We start from the raw sequence: 18,809 nt of genomic DNA, 5'->3' as shown, positions 1-18,809 counted from the left end.
GGGTTTCAGAGCATGCTGCAGCGGCAGCAGCTGGATGCAGCCAAACATGTCGGTACTCGCATACCAGGTACCCTCACTACGGTGGGCCGGCAACAAGCCTGTCCCCAGAGTTGCACTGGCCACTGGGCTGCAGCAACTGTGGGCCGCGGAGCTGCGTGCGTGCAAGGGGGAGCTTGGAACCCTGTCCGGAAACGGTCTGAAGCAATTTCGTGTTCTGATCGCGACTGGATTCCGGCCTACCATTTTGACCAGCCGCCGCTGTGTGCCCCTTTTCGCCGGTCCAGGGCACCACAGCGCCTTCCCTCAGGTTGTGATTGGGGCGTCTCCATGGGCGTCCCATTCTTGCCTGCGAGAGCTTGCTTCCGTTTCGGGGACAAGCGCGGGATGTAGCCAGTAAGAGGCCAGAGGGAGAGGGGTGAGGACGAAGGGGGGAAGCTGCCGAGGGCGGGATGCACACCCAGAACGCCCAGGCCAAGGTCGTTGCCGTTTTCATGAGGCCCCCGTTGCCGTCCCATCACACAGAACGAAGCAAACCGTGGCCTGCCTCGTGCCAAAATAAGTAGCCCCAGGCGGCCATCGCGCGGCAAGACCTTCTCCCTCCTTCTTTCTTTTTTCCCCTTCCACACAACACGTCTCTCGTCACCGAGATTTTTCTGCGATACCCCCAATAACCCAGTGCAGGCCACGCCGTGATAATAATTCGTCACTTCAAGGCACCTGTTTTTTCTTGCTCTCTGTCTTCTCAGTGATACCCGATACCCATTTTCTAATTTTCTTGAGATACCCTGCTTTTCAAGCAACCAAACAAAACAATCGCAATGGCCGACACCCAGAAACCCACCGAGGTCCCGCAGGAGACTCCTGCGGTCGCCGAGCCCGTTGTTGTTGAGGCCGCGCCCACTGCTGAAGCCGCTGTCGCGGAGACGACCGAGACTGCGCCTGCTGCCGAGACCACCGCGACGGAGGCCACTGAGGCTCCCGCTGCCGCCACCGAGGCCGAGACCGCTGCCGCTCCGGCTGAGGAGGCCAAGACGGAGGAGGCCAAGCCCGTCGAGGAGGGTCACCTCGAGCACAAGGGCCAAGGTGCTAACTTCCCCAAGTAAGTTTCCCAATGCAGGAAGACGAGTACCATGGTTCGCTACAAGTTTTACTAACAGAGTATTAGGAACTTCCTGTACACTAAGCAGCTGTTCTGGTTCGGCTCGGAGCCCGTCGACCTCAAGGCCATCTCCTCCTTCAAGGCCGACAAGGTCGCTGATGTGGCCCACCACGTGACTTCGTGGGCGTCTGAGACTGGCAAGGGCCTGCTGTTCTACAGCGAGAAGGGTGACAAGGCTGCCCCCAACGGCGCGATCCAGCTGGTAAGCACATCATACGGAAAGCGGTTCGACATCACTGGCGCGATGACTGACGTATACGCTAGGCCGAAGCCTCGGAGCCTGCCACCGATGGTTCCAACAAGTTCCACTTCACCGCCAAGGGCCACAAGCACACCTTCAAGGCCGCCAATGCCGCTGAGCGCGACAACTGGGTCGCTCAGGTTAAGGCTAAGATTGCCGAGGCCAAGGAGCTCGCCACCACTGTGACGGAGTCTGAGACCTACAAGAAGACGCTTGAGGGCCTTAAGCCCGTCGTCTCCAAGAAGGAGGAGAAGGCCGTGGCCGCTGAGCCTGCTGCCGCCGCTGAGGAGCCTGCTGCTGCCACTGAGGAGGCTGCTCCTGCCGAGGAGACCGCCGCGGCCGCCGAGGCTCCTAAGGAAGAGACCAAGGAGGAGGAGAAGGCGGAGAAGGAGGAGCCTAAGCGCCGCTCTGCCAGCCGCAAGCGTGCTTCGATCTTCAGCAGCTTCCTTGGCAAGAAGGAGGAGAAGAAGGTTGCCGAGCCCACCGAGACCAAGGCCGCTGAGGCGGAGACTCCGGCTGCCGAGACCAGCGCTGCTGCTGAGACTGCCGAAGCACCTGCCACCGAGGCTGTCCCCGAGGTTGCCGCTGAGACCGCTGCCACCGAGCCCGCTGTTGAGGCCGAGGCTGCCGGTGAGGCCAAGCCCGAGGAGGCCAAGGAGGAGGCCAAGGAGGAGGCGAAGAAGGAGGAGACCCCTGAGGCCCGCCCCGCCAACAGCAAGCGCGCCAGGTAAGCATATGTTCACTCGTTTGAGAATGGCTTTCAGTCGCTAACACAGCCGAAGCATCTTCGGAAACCTTTCATTCGGCAAGAAGAAGGTCGTCGCTGCCGCTGAGGCATCCCCCGCCAAGGAGACTCCCGCGACCGAAGCTGTCGCTGAGACTGCTCCTGTCATTCCGGCTGTTGAGACTACCGAGCCCCTCTCCGCTGAGGTCGCCTCGCCTGCCACTGTCCCCACCGAGACTGTGGATGCTACTCCCGCTAGCGCCACTGAGACCAAGGAGGCCAAGGCGGAGAAGCGCAAGAGCTCGCTTCCCTTCGCTTTCGGCAAGAAGAAGGAGGGCGTCTCTTCTGACGATGAGGCTGAAAAGCCCAAGTCTCCCTCGGCTTTCTCCAAGCTCCGCGCCACCATCAAGGTATGATGGCCTGTAACCACCCTTAATTAGTAGACGGACATGAGACTAACCCGTAAACAGGGCAAGAGCAGGGCCGACAAGACCAAGGCTGAGGAGAAGACTGAGGAGCCCGCTGCTATCTCCACCGTTGCCGAGGCCGAGGCTGAGGGCGAGACCAAGGCTGAGGAGCCCGCTGCTGAGGAGGCCGCGAAGCCCGCCGAGGTCGAGGCCACTACCGCCGCCCCGGCTGCCACCGAGGAGGAGGCTGCCAAGCCTCTCGAGGCCACTCCTGTCGTCACTGCCTCTGCCTAGGGAACGACGCATCCGGCGGTGTGAGGTTTTGACTTGTCATGATCATGAAGATTGGATCGGACGAGAGATGACATACGACCCCCCCCAATTAATTAGCGAATTCTCTCAAACAACACACGCCACCATGAGAGGCACAACACCCTCCTTTTTTTACCTCTCCCCTCGGGTTTGGTCGGGTTCGGATTTGCATTTCGAGATACCCATGTCAAGATTGGTTCTCTGATACCCTCAGCTTCTGGCTTCATCGGACAAGGTCAACAACTTCTGATAGGTTGCGCTACGCTTGCGTCATCATCAGCCGACTTGTTCTCGTTGCTGCCACATGCTTCTCTTTTCTCTTGCTTTTTGTGTTCTGCTCTTTTCCTGTCTTGCTTCCGTGTTTTTGATACCCAGAGTATACCCGCCTATCCTCCCTCGGCAAAAGAGAAGGCACAGTCATTTAGGTTGGCTTTGGGTTTGTCTGTCTGATGAGCAGGACGATGCGGGGACGGTGGTGGTGACGGGAGACCAAGAAAAATTGCACACGAAATAAACATAAAAATTGGTGGTGGTAGTGGTGGTGGTGGTAATAGTCCCGGGTGTGGATGGGTATCATCGGACGGGTGTTCTCATCTTTGCCTCTCACTACTTAGGGTGAAGGCAGAGCGAGGACCGGCCCAGAACTCGCTAATAGCTAATAATATACCTCTCGCGTGTTGAGTTCGCCTATCTTGCCTTCTTGCCTCCAATGCTTCCATTTTACGCTGAAGATATCTTGTATTAGCCATTCCTAGGCTGACTAATATACTTGACTTACATTTCTCTGACTGAGACGCGTCCTTAGTTGCGAGCTGCCGTCTTTCTCACTCTCTAACTGAACAACAAAACGATCTCACAGCTGCTCTCCAACCCCAATTGGGCCCCTAAGCTTATTCCTAAGTCTCAATGTCAGTCGGTTAAGTATCAATTGATACCAAAACCAGGTTCCATATTCTACCCAAGATATAACCCCCTTCCGGCAACACCTAACGTGACGACTGACACTATGCGCGGGAAATACATGAGAAAAATAACCGTATGATATCCTTCCCGGCGGTTACCAGCTCCCACCGAACGTCTTAAGTTGACATTACACTTTATTACAAGTAACTCTGTCTCGTCTTTCCACCATCACAAACCCTGCCATATAATATTATGGCATGATCCTTCGACTACCTTCCCGGAACATAGGATAGCCACAACGGGGAAAAGAAACCAACGAGACAAACACGAAAAAATTCTCTCATCAATTATGGCACCAAGGCCTTTTCCCCCTTTCCCTTCTAATCCCTTCAATCCTACCCAGGTGGCTAACACCTCGCAAGACAGGGCACCCCAAAAGACGCTGGTCGTCGTCATATTCATATACTCCATTACGCCCGCTCTTCCCCACTCCTCCTGCCTGTAACCAATCCTTGCTCATATATACCGATTATTTAACTTGACTTGCCATGAAATGGACGCCACATTTCTCATCATCGTCAGTAAATCGCACCTGGCGAATAAGGTCCCTTCGTCACAGTGCCCCGGCGTCACCAAGCATACTAGCGAGATTCCGGCACCATGATGGACTTTAGTACTAACTCTCGCATCTTGGGGATTAGGTCGGACATGCGGAAAGGTTTAAATATCACTCCATCCTGACAACATCACCTGTTAGTCAATGTGATCGGTACACAGGTGCAGGTTAGTGGGTTTAAAGGGGGGGGCAGGAGGTAACTCACAACACCCGCGGCCTTCGCGCTGGCTACTTGTTCTGGCCGGGCATACGCCGTGACAGCGATGATTGGGATATGATGTGTGATAATTCCTGCCGCTTCAAGTTCGCGGATCTTGCGGGTGCAGCTGATTCCATCCATGACAGGCATCTCCAGATCCATCAAGATCACCGAGATATTCTTCCATGATTTCAGTTCCAACGAGCCTAGCACGTCGGGGTTGTCTTTGCTGTCCGCGCTATGGTTCCAAAAGCGAGAGCTCTGCAACTCGGCAAGGGCTTCACCGCCGTGATTGGCAACGTATGTTGTGCTCCCGGCGAGATCTAGCTGTCGCTTGAGAACCTTCTGGTTCACAAGGTTGTCTTCGACTATTAAGACATCGAGGCAGGAAGTATGAGACGAAAACAAACTGGGAGACTCGGGTAGTGGTACGTGGGTAGCGTCAATGGCTGGTATGGCCGGCTGGGCTGGGGATGGCGCTTCATCTGCCAGAGAGTCCTGTAGGGACGGGGGTATTGTCGGTATGGGCGTGTGGAGTGGTGAGTCGGCCACAGGGCGGTCCGACCTCCGGCTTTTGATATAAAACGCAAATGTGCTCCCTTGGCCCGCGGTGGACTGTACCGCAACTTGACCGCCTTGCAGTTCGATCAAGGTGCGGCAGATGAAGAGGCCCAGACCCTGGCCGCCGTATGTTGAATGGGTTCGCGGACCTCCTTGGCTACCTTGCAAAAATAGGATTCGGGCGTCGTCCTCGTTGAGTCCCGGCCCAGTGTCAGTGATGGAGAAGTGGAGGTTGACCTTTTCGCCGTCGGTCCAGCTGGGGTCATCGGTGACATCCTCCTGGTGTTCATGGTGAGGCGAAATGTAGGGGAAGTCGTAGTCCGAGATGTCCTTGGATGCGCCGACACTGATGACAATGGACCGTGATGTCTCTGCCTGAGTGACCCTGATGGCGTTGGTCATGAGGTTGGTAAGGACCTGAAGCAGCCGTGACGGGTCCAGTTTCACGTAGTTGACAGCGAGGTCGCGGTACGACTGGTCAATGACTATTTGACTCTCGATGCCGTGGTAACTGAGCTCTGTTTTGAACATTTTCAGGACACTCTCGGCCACCGTGATGGGCTGAACATCGGCGGGCTTCACGAGCACAAGATTCGAATCAAGCTTCGACAGAAGCAAGATGTCGTCCATGATCCGTTGTTGATGGTCAACGCAGTGCGTGATAATACCGGCCGCCTTCACACAGCTCTCGATTAGAGCGGCCACACCGCCAGGGGTCTCGACCCCCATCCCTTCTTCTGTGCATCGAATCAGGGTAGACGATATCTCTTCGGCGCATTGGACGATGGCGCTGAGGGGATTCCGCATCTCGTGGCTCGTTATGTCGATGAAATTTTCTTGTTGGCGCTTCAGTTCAACGGCCTCGTCGCGGTGTTGTTTCTGAACGCGCTCGGCCCATTTCTGCTGCGAAATATCGGTGATGCAGCCAAATATGCTTTTCAGCTCCCCCTTTTCGTCCTTCTCGGGATACGCACTCATGAGGGCCCATAAATCTACCGCATGGCCGTCCCCAAGCTCGGTCGCATTGTTGAACCGGAACTCATGCGTAACTGCAACCTTCTCCTCAACGACACGACGCCACGCGAGTTCTGTCGGTAGGCGGTCCTCACGCCGGATACTCTGCATCCACGCTGCGAATGTGTTGGCCCCCCTCGAAAGCCCAGAAATCTTGTACCACATCTCGTTGCAGTAGTTGATGCGCCCATGACCGTCGGCAATGAACAAACCAACAGGGCCAAACTCGGCCATTCGCGTGAAGCGGTACTCACTCTCCATGGCTTCTTGGGTTCGCAGATGGAGCTGCATCGAGAGTTCTTGCCGATCAAGGGCGGCAAGACGAGCGGCCATTTGGCCGCGCCTGATCTCTTCTTCGAACAAAACCACCGACGCTAAAGACGTGGCCAACTGCCGTGAAAGGAGGTTGACGAACAATTCATAATCCTCATCGTACGGCCTTCGCGGATTGATCCCCAACACGATGAACCCGACCGCCATATCTCCAGCTGTTGTAGGGTAAACTGGAAAGACGACGATGTTGCGACAGGCGTCGCCGAATCCTACCCACTGAAGCCCCTGAATGAGTTCGGTTGGGAGGGTACCGTCAGCCTCACTGAGGACAACCGGGGTAGTAGGGCAGGCCATGGCTTCTCTCATGTACGGAGCGAACCCTTCATCACTGCACCGTAAGTCGATCAACGGCGTAGCGCATGGATGCCCATCGGGCACACCGATGGAGCCTTCAAGCACAATCTTCGGCGGGTGAGCCAGGTTCCCCGACTGCAGTGACGCGATGTCGCTCTCGTTGTCCTCGCCGACAGAGTAAACCAGAGCAAACGGGACATCTTTTGGATGACACTCTAGACCCTTGGAGACCTGGGACCAAAAGCTCTTGACATCACGCGCTTCTGATGTCTTGATGCCAACCTCGCGGAGTGCGAGCATTCTCCGTTCAACAATCCTCCGGCGGGTGTTCTCGAACGCAGGGTTGTAGATAGCCACCACATCACCGTTACCGCCAACCAATGGGATTACGGCCCAGTCGAAGAAGGTTTCCTCGGAGAATCCGTGGCGTAAAATGAACAAAGGGTCGTCGTGTTTCATGGTAGCATGCCCACTGTTCCAAGCGGCATCAAAGACTGGCCCAATCTCGTCCCATATCTCGGGCCATGCGTCTCGATACCGAGTTCCCATTAAACTAGGATGTTTCCGACCGGCAAGCGTAATGTACGCTTCATTGTACATAGCAACGTAATCTGGGCCCCAATGGAGAGACGCGGGGTATGGGCTGCCCATGATCATAGAAGACATGATTCGCAATTCAGCCGGCCACGATTCGATGGGCCCGAGCGGAGTGGAAGCCCAGTCGATCGAACGGGCAAACCGATGATGAGCGGATAGATTCGGGTCGTCGATGGGGATCTGTGTCCAATCGAATGTTGTACGCAATGGAGAGGAAAGGGCCAAATCATCAAATGGGTGGATGATGGTGTCAGTCGTCGACTCGGCTCTGCTCCGAGGCTCCGAGTGGGATCGGACCTGCGCCAGCGCCGTTTGCCCAAAGTAGTCGCGAGGTTCCCGGGGAGACTCTGGTCTCTGGCTCGCCCATGGTCCATTGAACACGCCTTCCGAGTCTGGCGAGGGCGGTGGGATTTGTGCCTTTGTTGTGAGTGCTGGCGGATCGAAAGCGGCGATTCTGTAGCCCCGAATAACCCGAAAGCGTTTTCCAAGCGTTGAGCACGTCCATGGAACCCCGGCATAGGTAAGGGACGAAGCCGGGGCATTTGGGGCCTTTACATCCTGTGTCAAACTGGTCGCCCAGCCCTTAAATTCGGCATAATCGTGGCCCTGGTGAAGTTTGGTGGCATCGAGATGTAGCAGGTTGAGGAGGCCCGCTGCCGTTCTTAACGCGAAGTTAGCGTAGAGAATGTGCAAAGGGCCAGCATACAGATGTGCCGAGTCTTTGAGGTCGAGAATAAATGTCGGCCGCTCGTCCTGCTCCAAGAGCTCAACCACCCCAATCCCTAGGAGCTGGACAACTGAAGGTTGAGGGCAGCCGTCTGAACTGCTTGAGAGACTGGAAAGTTCCATTGACGACCGGCTTCGTGGCATTCCGGAAGATAGCCCTGGGCTCGTAACACTAATCTGGCTCTTGGGCAAGCGGGTGGTAGTTACCCCATCGCCATGTGGTTGATGGTCGCCCATTGTGAGCGGTATGACCTCTGGGTTAGGGAGAGTCTTCGTACGGTTGAAGGCGTGCCTCGGGGAGCTGGAGAAAAAGAGCGGAGATGCTATGACAGGCAGATCGGGCAACCTGCCCCTTTCGAAAGTTGGCAATGGAAGGGTTCCCGGAACTGCTAACCGCGGTTTCTTGTTCGGTGATCCGGAAGGGCGTACTGCGGCTGTGTCCGTCACTGAGCCTCTCTTGCCTGAGGGGCGGCGGCCTGGAGAGTTTCTCGTCGAAGCACACGGGCCTGCTCCTTGTCTTTCACAGGCTCGGGTTTCGGGGAGGATGGAAGCAGAACCGGCGTTTTCACTAGCTATCGACCGAGGAGCGTCGGCATGCCGAATAATATCATGTGTCTCCGTCTCCGCCCCGGGGCCGTGTTGCCCGTCCCCTCTGCTGGCCGCCACCGGGTCGAATTTGTGCTGCTGGTCGTCGCTCGGGGGGCCAGCGCTGCTGCTCCTAGCCCGGCGAGCGGGGGGAGCGGCGAAGGGGGCAGAAGTGCCGCTACCCGTTGGGGATTCTAAAGAGTTGGACAAGAGTTGGGCTTGTGGGGTTGGAGAAGCGTCAGGAAGGGATATGCACGGCTCGGGTTGAAGTTGTGTTCTCATGCCTAAGACGGATCGCGGCTAGGTAGTGGGTGTGTCTCGTCACTTTCCCGACGATGGAGTGCTTCCGAAGCACTCACGCTGTCCTAACCTCCACGGCTAGCAAAGAAACTGCCTTGGGGGGATGACGGTAATGGGGGGGACAGTCCACCACAAACCACCAGAACGGCGCTGGAAACAGACAACAGCCCGTCGTCGTCAGGGTGGCCCAATAGCAGGCCCATTGGCGGGCGGGCAGGGGAACGATGGGAAAGGAGGCACTATGTAATATGGGGGGTTTCGGGAGGGGAGGCGGGATGGTTGGGACCGGAGAGCTGGGTCTGGGTTGGAGCTTGGTTCGGGGCGATGCTGCCTGCCCAGCTTGCCCGGGGTACGTCGGCTGTGGTGCGTAGGTGGTGTGTATGTGTGTGTCGTCAAGTACGGCCCGCGGCAAGAGAAAGGCAGGAGGAGGAAACCTCTGTATGGAGCTAACACAACCGTTGCGACGGGATATGGATAAAGCGATATGAGGCAAGAGAGTGATACTGATGGGCTAGTCTGAAGAGAGACCCTAGGATGGAGCAACGGTGGAGTTCTACACGCAGCTAGGCTGAGGCTGGATAGAAAGTGTGCAACGTTGAAGTCGTGGGGAACAAAATGGAATCGGCTGACCGAGAACGGCCATCTCAACGGACCCGACCTTCGGGACGGGAAAGAAGGGCAGTCCACGCGGGGGACGGGAAGAGCCCGGTGCAGAAGAAAGCCAACGCTCCAGATCGAAACAGGTAAAGAGAGACTAGGCCACTCTGCATGGCACGGCATGTTCTGCATTGAAAATGGGAGGGAAGGAACGAGCCCTGTGTGCCCTCCATTGAACATGCCCTGGCATGTACAAGGGCAGGAGCGAGACGTTACAGCGCGCAATGGGGGACGTCTGCAGATGGCGGGCATCGCGGAGAAGGACTGGGCCTGGCTTGGGGCTTGCGAGGCCCCAGAATCGCTGGCGAATTCGGCTGGAACGCGCTGCCTTCCGGTGCTTCTCCTTCTGCCGTGGCTTGCATACACGGCTCTGCTTTGAATCTTGCACCGCGGGGGTGATACCGATCCACCAAACGGTGCTTGCGAATGGGCCAAGTGGTCCGGATAGCAATGGACTGTGTTGGGCAAGGTCGCCCCGAACAGAGGTCAGCGAGCCGAAACTTGAGAATGCGACAGGGGTGCCGCGGTCCATGGGGGTCTGGAGCTTTGACCCACAGTGGAGCATCCGACAACCCTTGTAGTCCCCTTGACAAGTGTTTCTTTCTCTCAGGTTGGCGAAAGCGAAACATCTCTTGAGCTGTGCAGCATGATCTTCGGGAGGAAAAGGTCTCAGGGCTCATCAAGGATTGCCTATCTGGTCGTGTTGTTCAACAATCATCCGGGAAGCATGCACATATTTTGTCACCAACTGGGCCGGGCCTTGAGCAGGAGACTGTGCTTGAAGTTGACATCGCATTTGGTGGAAGTCTTCGTGGATTGATTGCTTGAACCCGGCCCGGCGGAGACGAAGCGTCAAAGAATTGTTTCTGGGGGGCGCCGATTCTGAATCCGAGATCTCTCCCTCCCGCATTCCTTGTGCGACCCTCTTGAGACCTCAGTATTCACTCGTGCACTGTAATTCGCCGCGTCGAGGTCTGAATGACAGAGCAAAGCTGTGTGCCCTCTGTCCGCCGCGAAGCTTGCGTTCTGGAACGGTCGATTTCTTTGCCCTATCAACGGAAGGCCTGGACGGCCGGAGCCAATCGAAGGGAGCTTCTGGCTAACGGCTGACGGCAGACGGTTCACAACTGCCATTTGCGACGACAACGGCATTCCGCGATTCCCATCGGCAGCGCAGAAAGGCATTGATCGCCTAGTGTCGTGCACACATAATAGCTGTGTTTTGCCCATTGATCGACGACCCCAGCAGCCGGCCAAGTCAAATCGATCGATTCCATCGGCCCTCGAGCGGCCGTCCACCGTCGTCGAAGGGAGCGAGGGGAGCTCCTTTGTCGAAGACGCTGGTCGACACCGTTTTCGAGCTTCCACAACAAAAGCGCGTCCGTTTGGGACGGGGCGCGACGAATCTTGCAGCAGGCTCGGCAATGAGGAGACCAATACGATCGACGGGATTGCGTAATGGCGCCAGGAGAATTCGGCTTGCCCTGAAGCTTACGGCCCGGCGAGGAACGCTTCGAGTCTATCGGGCCTTGGCAACAGCCTTTTGAAGTTCAACGTCGTTCCAAGGTGTTGTCTGGTCGAGAGGGATGCACTGCACGTGAGAAGTCACGATATTGCTCGTGTTGACGCAACGACCTGATGAAACGGGGGTCGGCTTTGTGAAGAATTTTGCGAGCGCCCGGACGGACACGGCAATTGTTCCGGACCAGCCGGCAGCACCCGCATCCTGCGGCAGCAAGTGGCCGACGATTCCAAAAGCGGTTTTCTCGGCGGCACCATTCCCACAGGCCCCCTTGCGGCGGCGCGGTGGTCGATCTGCGCTGGTGAGTTGCCAGCTGGTTCAAGGTGGTGGTCTGGGACTCTGCCGGGTGGTGACAGCTGCTCGCCCCCAAATCCCCGCTTGTTGTGAATTGCTCTCGGATTGGTCAACTGGGCGCTTACACGCTGTTGCAGTGAGACTAATCTCACGCTCTCATTGGACATCGGGCTGTGATTGACCTGCCGGCCGCATCTTTGCGCTGCTCGGAATGCCTGTTTGCGCTACGTTTGGGCGGCAGCTGAGGGGAGAGCTGGTGACAGTCACGGGCGCAATGGATGCAGGCCCTTTAATTCACGGCTGGCGCCCCTCCTCTTCTTTATCCCGCTCTGCGGTCGAAGGAAAGCAAGAGACTTACTTGTGAGGGTGATTATCGCGATATTTGTTGTCGCCGACAGCACGACGACACGAGCGGCGCTCAATCGGCGAGGATTTCGATGTGAGAACGTCCTTTTGGCGATATCCGGCATCTCGTGACGGACCCCCGACGACTGCCAAGAGGCGGCACCCAGGCGAGGGACAGAGAAGGAGAATCGAGTCGCCGAGCAGCACAAAGAAACGACATTGGTTTCCGACACCGCGAACTTACTTCCGCAAAAGCAAGGAGATGGCACGCACATACCGTATCTTGCACCGGCCGTGGAAGGCGAGGGCGCCTCTGTTCTGGGGAATGCTCCCTGAGCTGGGCGGTATCATCCCGTTGCTCGTCATGTTCGCCTTCCAGCAGCCGGATGGTTTCAGGACGCTATTCTGGCGCATCGGGTTCGAGAACAAGCTCAACTCAAACCCCAACATGATCCTCTACGCATACGCCAACTACCAGCCCCTTCCTACCATCCCGTTTGTCTGGTCCAGGATGTGAGTACAGCACCTCTCACCTGGCAATACGACACCCGCTCTACATGGTGTATGTACATGGAGAACTAACCAGCCGTGATCAACCAGGTTGACGGACTACAACGTTGCCATTTCGGTCCTGTCTCTTTTTGTTCTCCTGGCCAAGATGATCGGTATCATCATGAAGGTCTTCTACCCGGTCATTGGCACCTTTGTGGGCGTCTGCATGACCGTTCTCTACGCCGTCAGCGTCTACGGCCAGGCCGGCCCGGACTATGCCGACTCCCGGTATCCCAGCCCGGTCCCCTGGCACCTCCGGTCCCAGTACGGGTGCAAACTGGCCGAGCGGTACGGTGCTGGACAGACCTGCCAGATGGTGCAGGCGACGCTTGGTGTGACCGCATATATGCTGTACGTTGATTTTCACATCACATACTCATTTATAACACCCCGAAAACTAATAAGTGAAATTCACAGAGTCCTCTACCTCTGCCAAACCGGATTTGCCGTCTGGGCCATGATCCCCAACAAGGAGCTCGATATGTACGACTCGGATGACGAGGACAACGATTATAGGAAGCCTGCCGCGAGGGATAAGGGCGTGACGGTCCAGATGCAGCCTACGCCGCCGAACGAGCAGATGCCTTTCACGCCGCGGACGCAGGCGTTCCACACGTTGGAGAGGAAACTGCCGCTGCGGGCCTGAAGGGTTGGTGGCATAGTGGTTGAAGAGAAGTGTGACGTTTTTTTTTGTTCTTTTGGGGGTCTTGGTAAGGAGGCTGCGCTGGACCGTTGAGTTTCTTTGAAGGCACATTATGTCTTGTATGTATCTCTAGTTTCAACCCGCTCAGACTGTGACCGGGGATTTGCTATTTTTTTGCTGGAGACAGCTGGATGGGCTGGCCAAAGCCAGTCGGAGTTATGGCGGAAGGATGGATACCTGGATACCTTTGTCTGCGAATGATTCTTTATTTGACTACCTCTGTTGACGCTGCATCCCTACTCATACTACTGGTTTCCTTCCCCCCCTTGCCTATTGATGATAACAATATAGACATCACTCATCAACATTCACTCATCAGTCATCACATCACTCTTTCAACTAACACCTATTTCACAACCAACCATCTCTCTTACCTCTCAACCCTCTTCGCCCCCCTATTGCTTTCCCTCTCCCCGGTTCCCCTCTCCCCCAACATCAAACTCCAAAACCACCGCACTCGCATCCGGCACACTAACCTTGACCACCCCATCCTCCCCAACCACCACCGTCTCCCCCACTGTCACATTATCCAACCTCACCGGCTTCCCGCCCTCCAACTCATAATTATAACTCCACCCATCCCACGTAATCCCCGTGATCGCATCACTCCCATTCGCAAGCAACCGGCGCACGGTAAGTTCCTGACCGACTTGTATCTTGTTGGCGGAAGAAGCGCCGGTGATATCCAGGGCGAAGGCGTACTCGGTTTCGCCGCGTGGTGGCGGGGAGGGCACGGGCTCGAGACCGGCGCCGTCGCGGGTGGTGTTGTAGGAGCGCATGTTGAGGATTACGAGGCGGGTGAGGTGGGTGCCCTGGGAGGTGTAGATTGCGTAGGCTGCTTCGGGTTGGAGGTCGTCGGCGGCGGCGGAGGTGTTGGCGTTGTCGTCAGATGAGTTGGCGGAGGTGGATGAAGTAGAGGCGGTGGAGGAGGACGAGGAGGAGACGGAGGAGGATGTGAGGGGGATGGAGACGACTGTTGCTGGGTCTGAGCCGAGTGCTGCGGCGACGGTGATGGAACCGTAGTAGGGGGCTTTGGTGCCGAGGGTGGCGAGGTCGGTTAAGACGGGTTGCCAGGCGGCGTACTGAGTGAGGGACGTCAGTATATCAGTCTGTGAACGTATAAGGGCGTCAAGAGAGGTGTGTGCGCGACGAAAAGACAACGTACCCGGTAATTTGTCCCCATATGCATGTGCACGCGCTTGAAGCCGACCGAGGCCGAGTAGAGGTTAAAGTCGACGCCCCAGAGGGCAGCACCAAACGTGTTGGATAAACCCGGACGGCCCTGGTTGTAGAGCGAGTTGGTTTCACCGAAGATGAGGGGCGGCACGGGGTCGTCGGAAGAGGAAGATTGTGAGAGAATGGCGTTGTATTCGTCGACGTGGGCGTCCACGGACCGTTTTGTGACCGCGTGGTTCATGAGCGTCCCTTGGAGGGTCACGCCGGGAGAGGCTGCGCCGCTGATGTAGCTGTAGTTCGAGGTGTGGTGAGCAACACAATTCAATCACACTCTCCTCAAGTAGGATGTCCTAGGACAAACCAAAACAGGGAGGTTGCCTACTTGTGAGTCGAAAAGAACGTAATGTCCTTGTCATCATTGAGCCCCTCGGCCCACGCATCCGCAGCTTTGAGGGTGTTCCCCGTCCCTGCAAAAGACGGGGCCAAGTAGCCGTAAACACTCCTCTCTGTCAACTCGGGACAATGCTCCTCGAGGAGCGCCTTGATCTGCCGAGTGCCATTCTGCCATTGCTGGACGTACTGAGCCTCGTTCCAATCAGACGACCTCACGGGCCCCTGGGCGGAAGTGGAAAACAGGTCGGGTTCGTTGCCATACTCCCAAAGATACAGCTTTCCGTCGCCCAAGGTCTGGCAGGCCAAGGGCACAGTGTCGAGCAGAGTTTGCCATCCCTCGGACTTGCTCCCACCGAGGCCGAGGTTGAAGCCGTGGGAGAACTTGACGTCCTTCCAGGTGGTGTAGGACTCAAAGTACGACGGGCCAATCGTGATGGTGGTGGGGTAGTCCGGCGACCGGTCCGGGTCGACGGTCCCGTTGAGGGCAATGGGCAGCGAAGCATCGTACAGAGCATAGTCTTGGGTGTTTCCACCGACGCGTATGTATGGCTTGCGCCCGAGGAATTGTCCGAGGTTATCTAGGAGCGTGTCCGAGAAGGTGTTGGGGTGCGAATCGTTTCCTTTACAAGACGTTTAGACATTGAGCAATGAATAACCAACAAGGGGGTACTGTGAGTCCGAAGCTGAGAAAGACTGACCTGCAAACTCTGGGAAGCTTGAGAATTCGATGCTATAGCTCACGTAGCCGTCAAGGACATCGTTGCTGTCTACCGAGCTAGCGACCGTAGCCTGACTTTTCACCAGTGCTGGGCTGGCCAAAGAATACACGAGACTGGCTTGCTTCATCTTGGATGAAGGTTATGTTGGAATCTAGGAGTAGGCCTCAAGAAAACATCAAAAGATTCACAAATGCCCAGGCGGCCGGGTAAAAGATGTCTTGTTATACAATGACACGGGCCAATTCCGTTCCTAGCTACCCGGGTACCTACCTTGCCATACCATCCCCCAACGCACCGAGGCACTCTAACCGCCCCATCCAGATCGTTCCGGATACACATATCCCCACCAACCGTGTCGAACGACGTTACCTCAAAAAGTCCCCTTTTCTTTTCGGACCAGGAGTTCCATCAATCGGACCTGACCTCGGCCAAACCCACACCATAGGAGCATGGATGCCAGGGGCCTGCGGGCAAGACCGCTAAGTGTAGGGCGAGTTAGGCAACACTTACAGAAACAAAGCTGTCAGCAAACACTTGTTGATGACGCCGTGGTACAGGGCCCGCAGACGGGAAAGCTGGGGTGTACTTCGTACACACGCGCACGGTGAGTGGTCAGCCTGCAAGTTCAAGGGAGGAGATCGGCGCATCGTGACATCGCGGGTGTTGTCCGGGGAAGAAAGAAGGGTGTGGAGCGGGGCCGGGACGGGAAGGGATTGGGGAAACCTGCTGTGGTTCCCAATTGGAAGTGTGATTTTGGTTTTGTTGGTGAGGAGGGTTCGGGTTCGAATGAGACATCACGCATCTTCTAGCGCCCGGGAATGGAAGCCAGCGGCTTTTTGACGATTTTGGACGAAGAAAAGAAGGCCCGAATAGGTTTATTTCTGTCACAGACCGCTAAATAGGATGCAGATTTTGTGATACATAGCCGCCGCTGGATGAAGATGTCCTAGATGGAAATATCAGATCGGAAATAGAGTGGTCGAAAGAAGCTCGAGACCGGACCTCGGTGCGGGGAAAACAAGTGCTGTGGAATGCCCCACTGTAGCTTGTTTTGGGGGTGAGAGGGGTCGAGGATCTCGAGGGTGTACTTCGTACGTGTGAAAAGAAGGAGGAAACAAAAGGCCTATTTCCAATAAATAAAGTAAAAAAAGAAAGAATATTCTACCAACTGGAAATCTAGATCATCGATCATTGCCTTGGGGAGATTCCGCTCGACGCCACGGCGCGTGGCTTCAGGTTCATGAAGGGTTCGAGGCGGTTTCCCCAACGGCCGGTAGTGAATTACCGACACAAGGCGCTGCCTCTCCACATGTAACCCACTAAACCGGCGAACAACGTCATGTCAAAACAAAAATCTTGGGATTCGAGAATCTCTGCTTTTGATCATCAATTTTGTCACAATCCATAGGAGAATAAGCGGAATCTCTCCTAGTAGCAACCTTATAGCTTTCAGGCCACTAAGACGATCGAAGTACCAACTAAGTTTCGGTGTCTTGGAACTCTACCTTCGGCCGTGACGCCCATCTTGTCTCGTCACAACTCACAACTTAGAACAAGGCTTACGAGCGCCTTATCCGCCGAAAGGGCATTGCGAGGCGTACGACATTATATACCGAGTTTTATCAGCGTTCCTGGCCCACCATTCCCCGTTATCACCCCGCTTCGGCATGTCCTTTCTTCACAGAACCCTAGTCTCCGCCTCGCGGACCACCGCAGTGAGGTCTCAGTTCCGGCGATTAACACTCCCCATGATCATCAACCCGTCTCTCCGGTCGGCGTCTAGCCTGGCTCCTAAAGTATGTTGTCTCACCACCCGTTTGGTCTTTCCAGCATGTCTAGTTGTCCTTGGATGTGAGCATCAGGCGGCTAACGTTATGGCCCATTACCCAGCTTAAAGACCCCTCCTTGTTTAAGGAGAATGTGTGCTATGTCAATGGCGAGTGGGTACAGGCCAAGTCGGGGAATACATTCAAGGTCCACGGTACGCAAGTCTCACCCTCCTCGTGCGCCTCATCAACCTCGCATATGCCTCCCTCGGTCTAGACCTCACTCGCTCATCCAATCACTCACTCACTTTGCTATCTAGACCCAGCCACGGGCCAGCTCATCGGGTCATGTCCCGAGTTTGACGCCAAGGACACGGAAGCAGCCGTTGCTGCTGCGCAAGCTGCATTTCAAGAGTTCCGCCACAAGACGGGCCGGGAACGGTCGAAGCTACTCCGGAAATGGTACGACCTCATGGTAGAAAACGCAGACGACCTAGCTGCCCTGATCTCCTGGGAGAACGGCAAGCCGATCGCAGACGCCAAGGGCGAAGCCGCGTACGCGGCCAACTTCTTTGAGTGGTTCAGCGAAGAGGCCCCACGCATCTACGGCGACACCATCCCGGCGTCGGTGCCCGGCAACCGCGTGGTGACCATCAAGGAGCCCATCGGCGTGTGCGCCCTTATCACTCCATGGAACTTCCCCGCCGCCATGCTCACCCGCAAGGCCGGCCCCGCCCTGGCTGCCGGCTGCACTGTCGTCTGCAAGGCCCCCGGCGAGACCCCTTACACCCCGCTAGCCCTCGCCGAGCTGGCCCACCGCGCCGGCATCCCCAAGGGCGTCGTGAATGTCATCACCGCCCTTAACAACACTCCCTCCGTCGGCAAGACCCTGACCACCAACCCAGACGTCCGAAAGGTCTCCTTCACCGGCTCAACCGCCGTCGGTAAGCTACTCATGGAACAAAGCTCCAGCACGCTCAAAAAGCTCTCCCTCGAACTCGGAGGCAACGCCCCCTTCATCGTCTTCGACTCCGCCGACGTCGACCTCGCCGTCCAAAGCGCCATCGCCTCCAAGTTCCGCTCGTCCGGCCAAACCTGCGTCTGCGCCAACCGCATCTACGTCCAGCGCGGCGTGTACGACGAATTCGCCGAGAAATTCGCCGCCAAGGTCCGCCAGTTCAAGGTCGGCAACCCCTTCGAAACAGGCACCACCCACGGCCCGCTCATCCACGCCCGCGCCGTCGATAAAGTCGAGCACCACGTGCAAGACGCCCAGAGCAAAGGCGCCGGCGTCCTCCTTGGCGGCAGCCGGATCCCCGACCTCGGGCCCAACTATTACCAGCCTACCATCCTCACCGAGATGACGCCTGACATGGCCCTCGCCCACGAAGAGACCTTTGGCCCTGTGGCGGGTCTCTTCCCGTTCACCACCGAAGACGAGGTCGTTAAGTTGGCCAACACCTCGCCCGTCGGCCTGGCGGCGTACTTATTCTCGCGTGACGTGCAGCTTGTGAGCCGCGTGACTGAGAGTCTCGAGGTCGGTATGGTTGGGGTCAACACGGGTCTCATCTCGGACCCGGCTGCGCCGTTTGGGGGGGTGAAGGAGAGTGGGTTTGGGAGGGAGGGCTCGAAGTATGGGATTGAGGAGTATCAGATCACTAAGATGATTACGTATGGTGGAATGGGGGGGCCGTTGCAGAAGTAGTTTTGG

General features: G+C 56.6%; 5 protein-coding genes across 5 annotated transcripts; 3 read left to right on the top strand and 2 right to left on the bottom strand.

Annotated features, from left to right (window-relative positions):
• Window positions 1-818: 818 nt before the first annotated feature.
• Window positions 819-2,825, top strand: C8A04DRAFT_36335 (pleckstrin domain-containing protein; the record flags this gene model as incomplete). The annotated part of the gene is made up of 5 exons (XM_062783492.1): window positions 819-1,099; window positions 1,166-1,361; window positions 1,424-2,127; window positions 2,183-2,534; window positions 2,595-2,825. 5 exons carry the CDS (start codon window positions 819-821, stop codon window positions 2,823-2,825), a joined length of 1,764 nt encoding a protein of 587 aa, XP_062638137.1.
• A 1,562-nt stretch (window positions 2,826-4,387) lies between these two features.
• Window positions 4,388-8,953, bottom strand: C8A04DRAFT_11188 (uncharacterized protein; the record flags this gene model as incomplete). The annotated part of the gene is made up of 2 exons (XM_062776872.1): window positions 4,388-4,483; window positions 4,568-8,953. The coding sequence occupies 2 exons, from the start codon at window positions 8,951-8,953 to the stop codon at window positions 4,388-4,390; spliced, it is 4,482 nt and encodes a 1,493-aa protein (XP_062638136.1).
• Window positions 8,954-12,051: 3,098 nt separating this feature from the next.
• Window positions 12,052-12,987, top strand: C8A04DRAFT_36333 (uncharacterized protein; the record flags this gene model as incomplete). The annotated part of the gene is made up of 3 exons (XM_062783491.1): window positions 12,052-12,302; window positions 12,390-12,692; window positions 12,759-12,987. The coding sequence occupies 3 exons, from the start codon at window positions 12,052-12,054 to the stop codon at window positions 12,985-12,987; spliced, it is 783 nt and encodes a 260-aa protein (XP_062638135.1).
• A 297-nt stretch (window positions 12,988-13,284) lies between these two features.
• C8A04DRAFT_36332 (uncharacterized protein) lies at window positions 13,285-15,459 on the bottom strand (the record flags this gene model as incomplete). Its single annotated transcript, XM_062783490.1, has 5 exons — window positions 13,285-13,314; window positions 13,521-14,126; window positions 14,210-14,501; window positions 14,603-15,233; window positions 15,312-15,459. 5 exons carry the CDS (start codon window positions 15,457-15,459, stop codon window positions 13,285-13,287), a joined length of 1,707 nt encoding a protein of 568 aa, XP_062638134.1.
• A 1,540-nt stretch (window positions 15,460-16,999) lies between these two features.
• On the top strand, window positions 17,000-18,803 carry C8A04DRAFT_36331 (succinate-semialdehyde dehydrogenase; the record flags this gene model as incomplete). Its single annotated transcript, XM_062783489.1, has 3 exons — window positions 17,000-17,128; window positions 17,223-17,313; window positions 17,419-18,803. 3 exons carry the CDS (start codon window positions 17,000-17,002, stop codon window positions 18,801-18,803), a joined length of 1,605 nt encoding a protein of 534 aa, XP_062638133.1.
• Window positions 18,804-18,809: the final 6 nt, after the last annotated feature.

Source organism: Dichotomopilus funicola (genome assembly GCF_033296635.1).
Source record: "Dichotomopilus funicola strain CBS 141.50 unplaced genomic scaffold C8A04scaffold_21, whole genome shotgun sequence".
Lineage (NCBI taxonomy): Eukaryota > Fungi > Ascomycota > Sordariomycetes > Sordariales > Chaetomiaceae > Dichotomopilus > Dichotomopilus funicola.
Note: the sequence above shows the minus strand (reverse complement) of the source record. Positions and strands in the feature narration are given on the sequence as shown.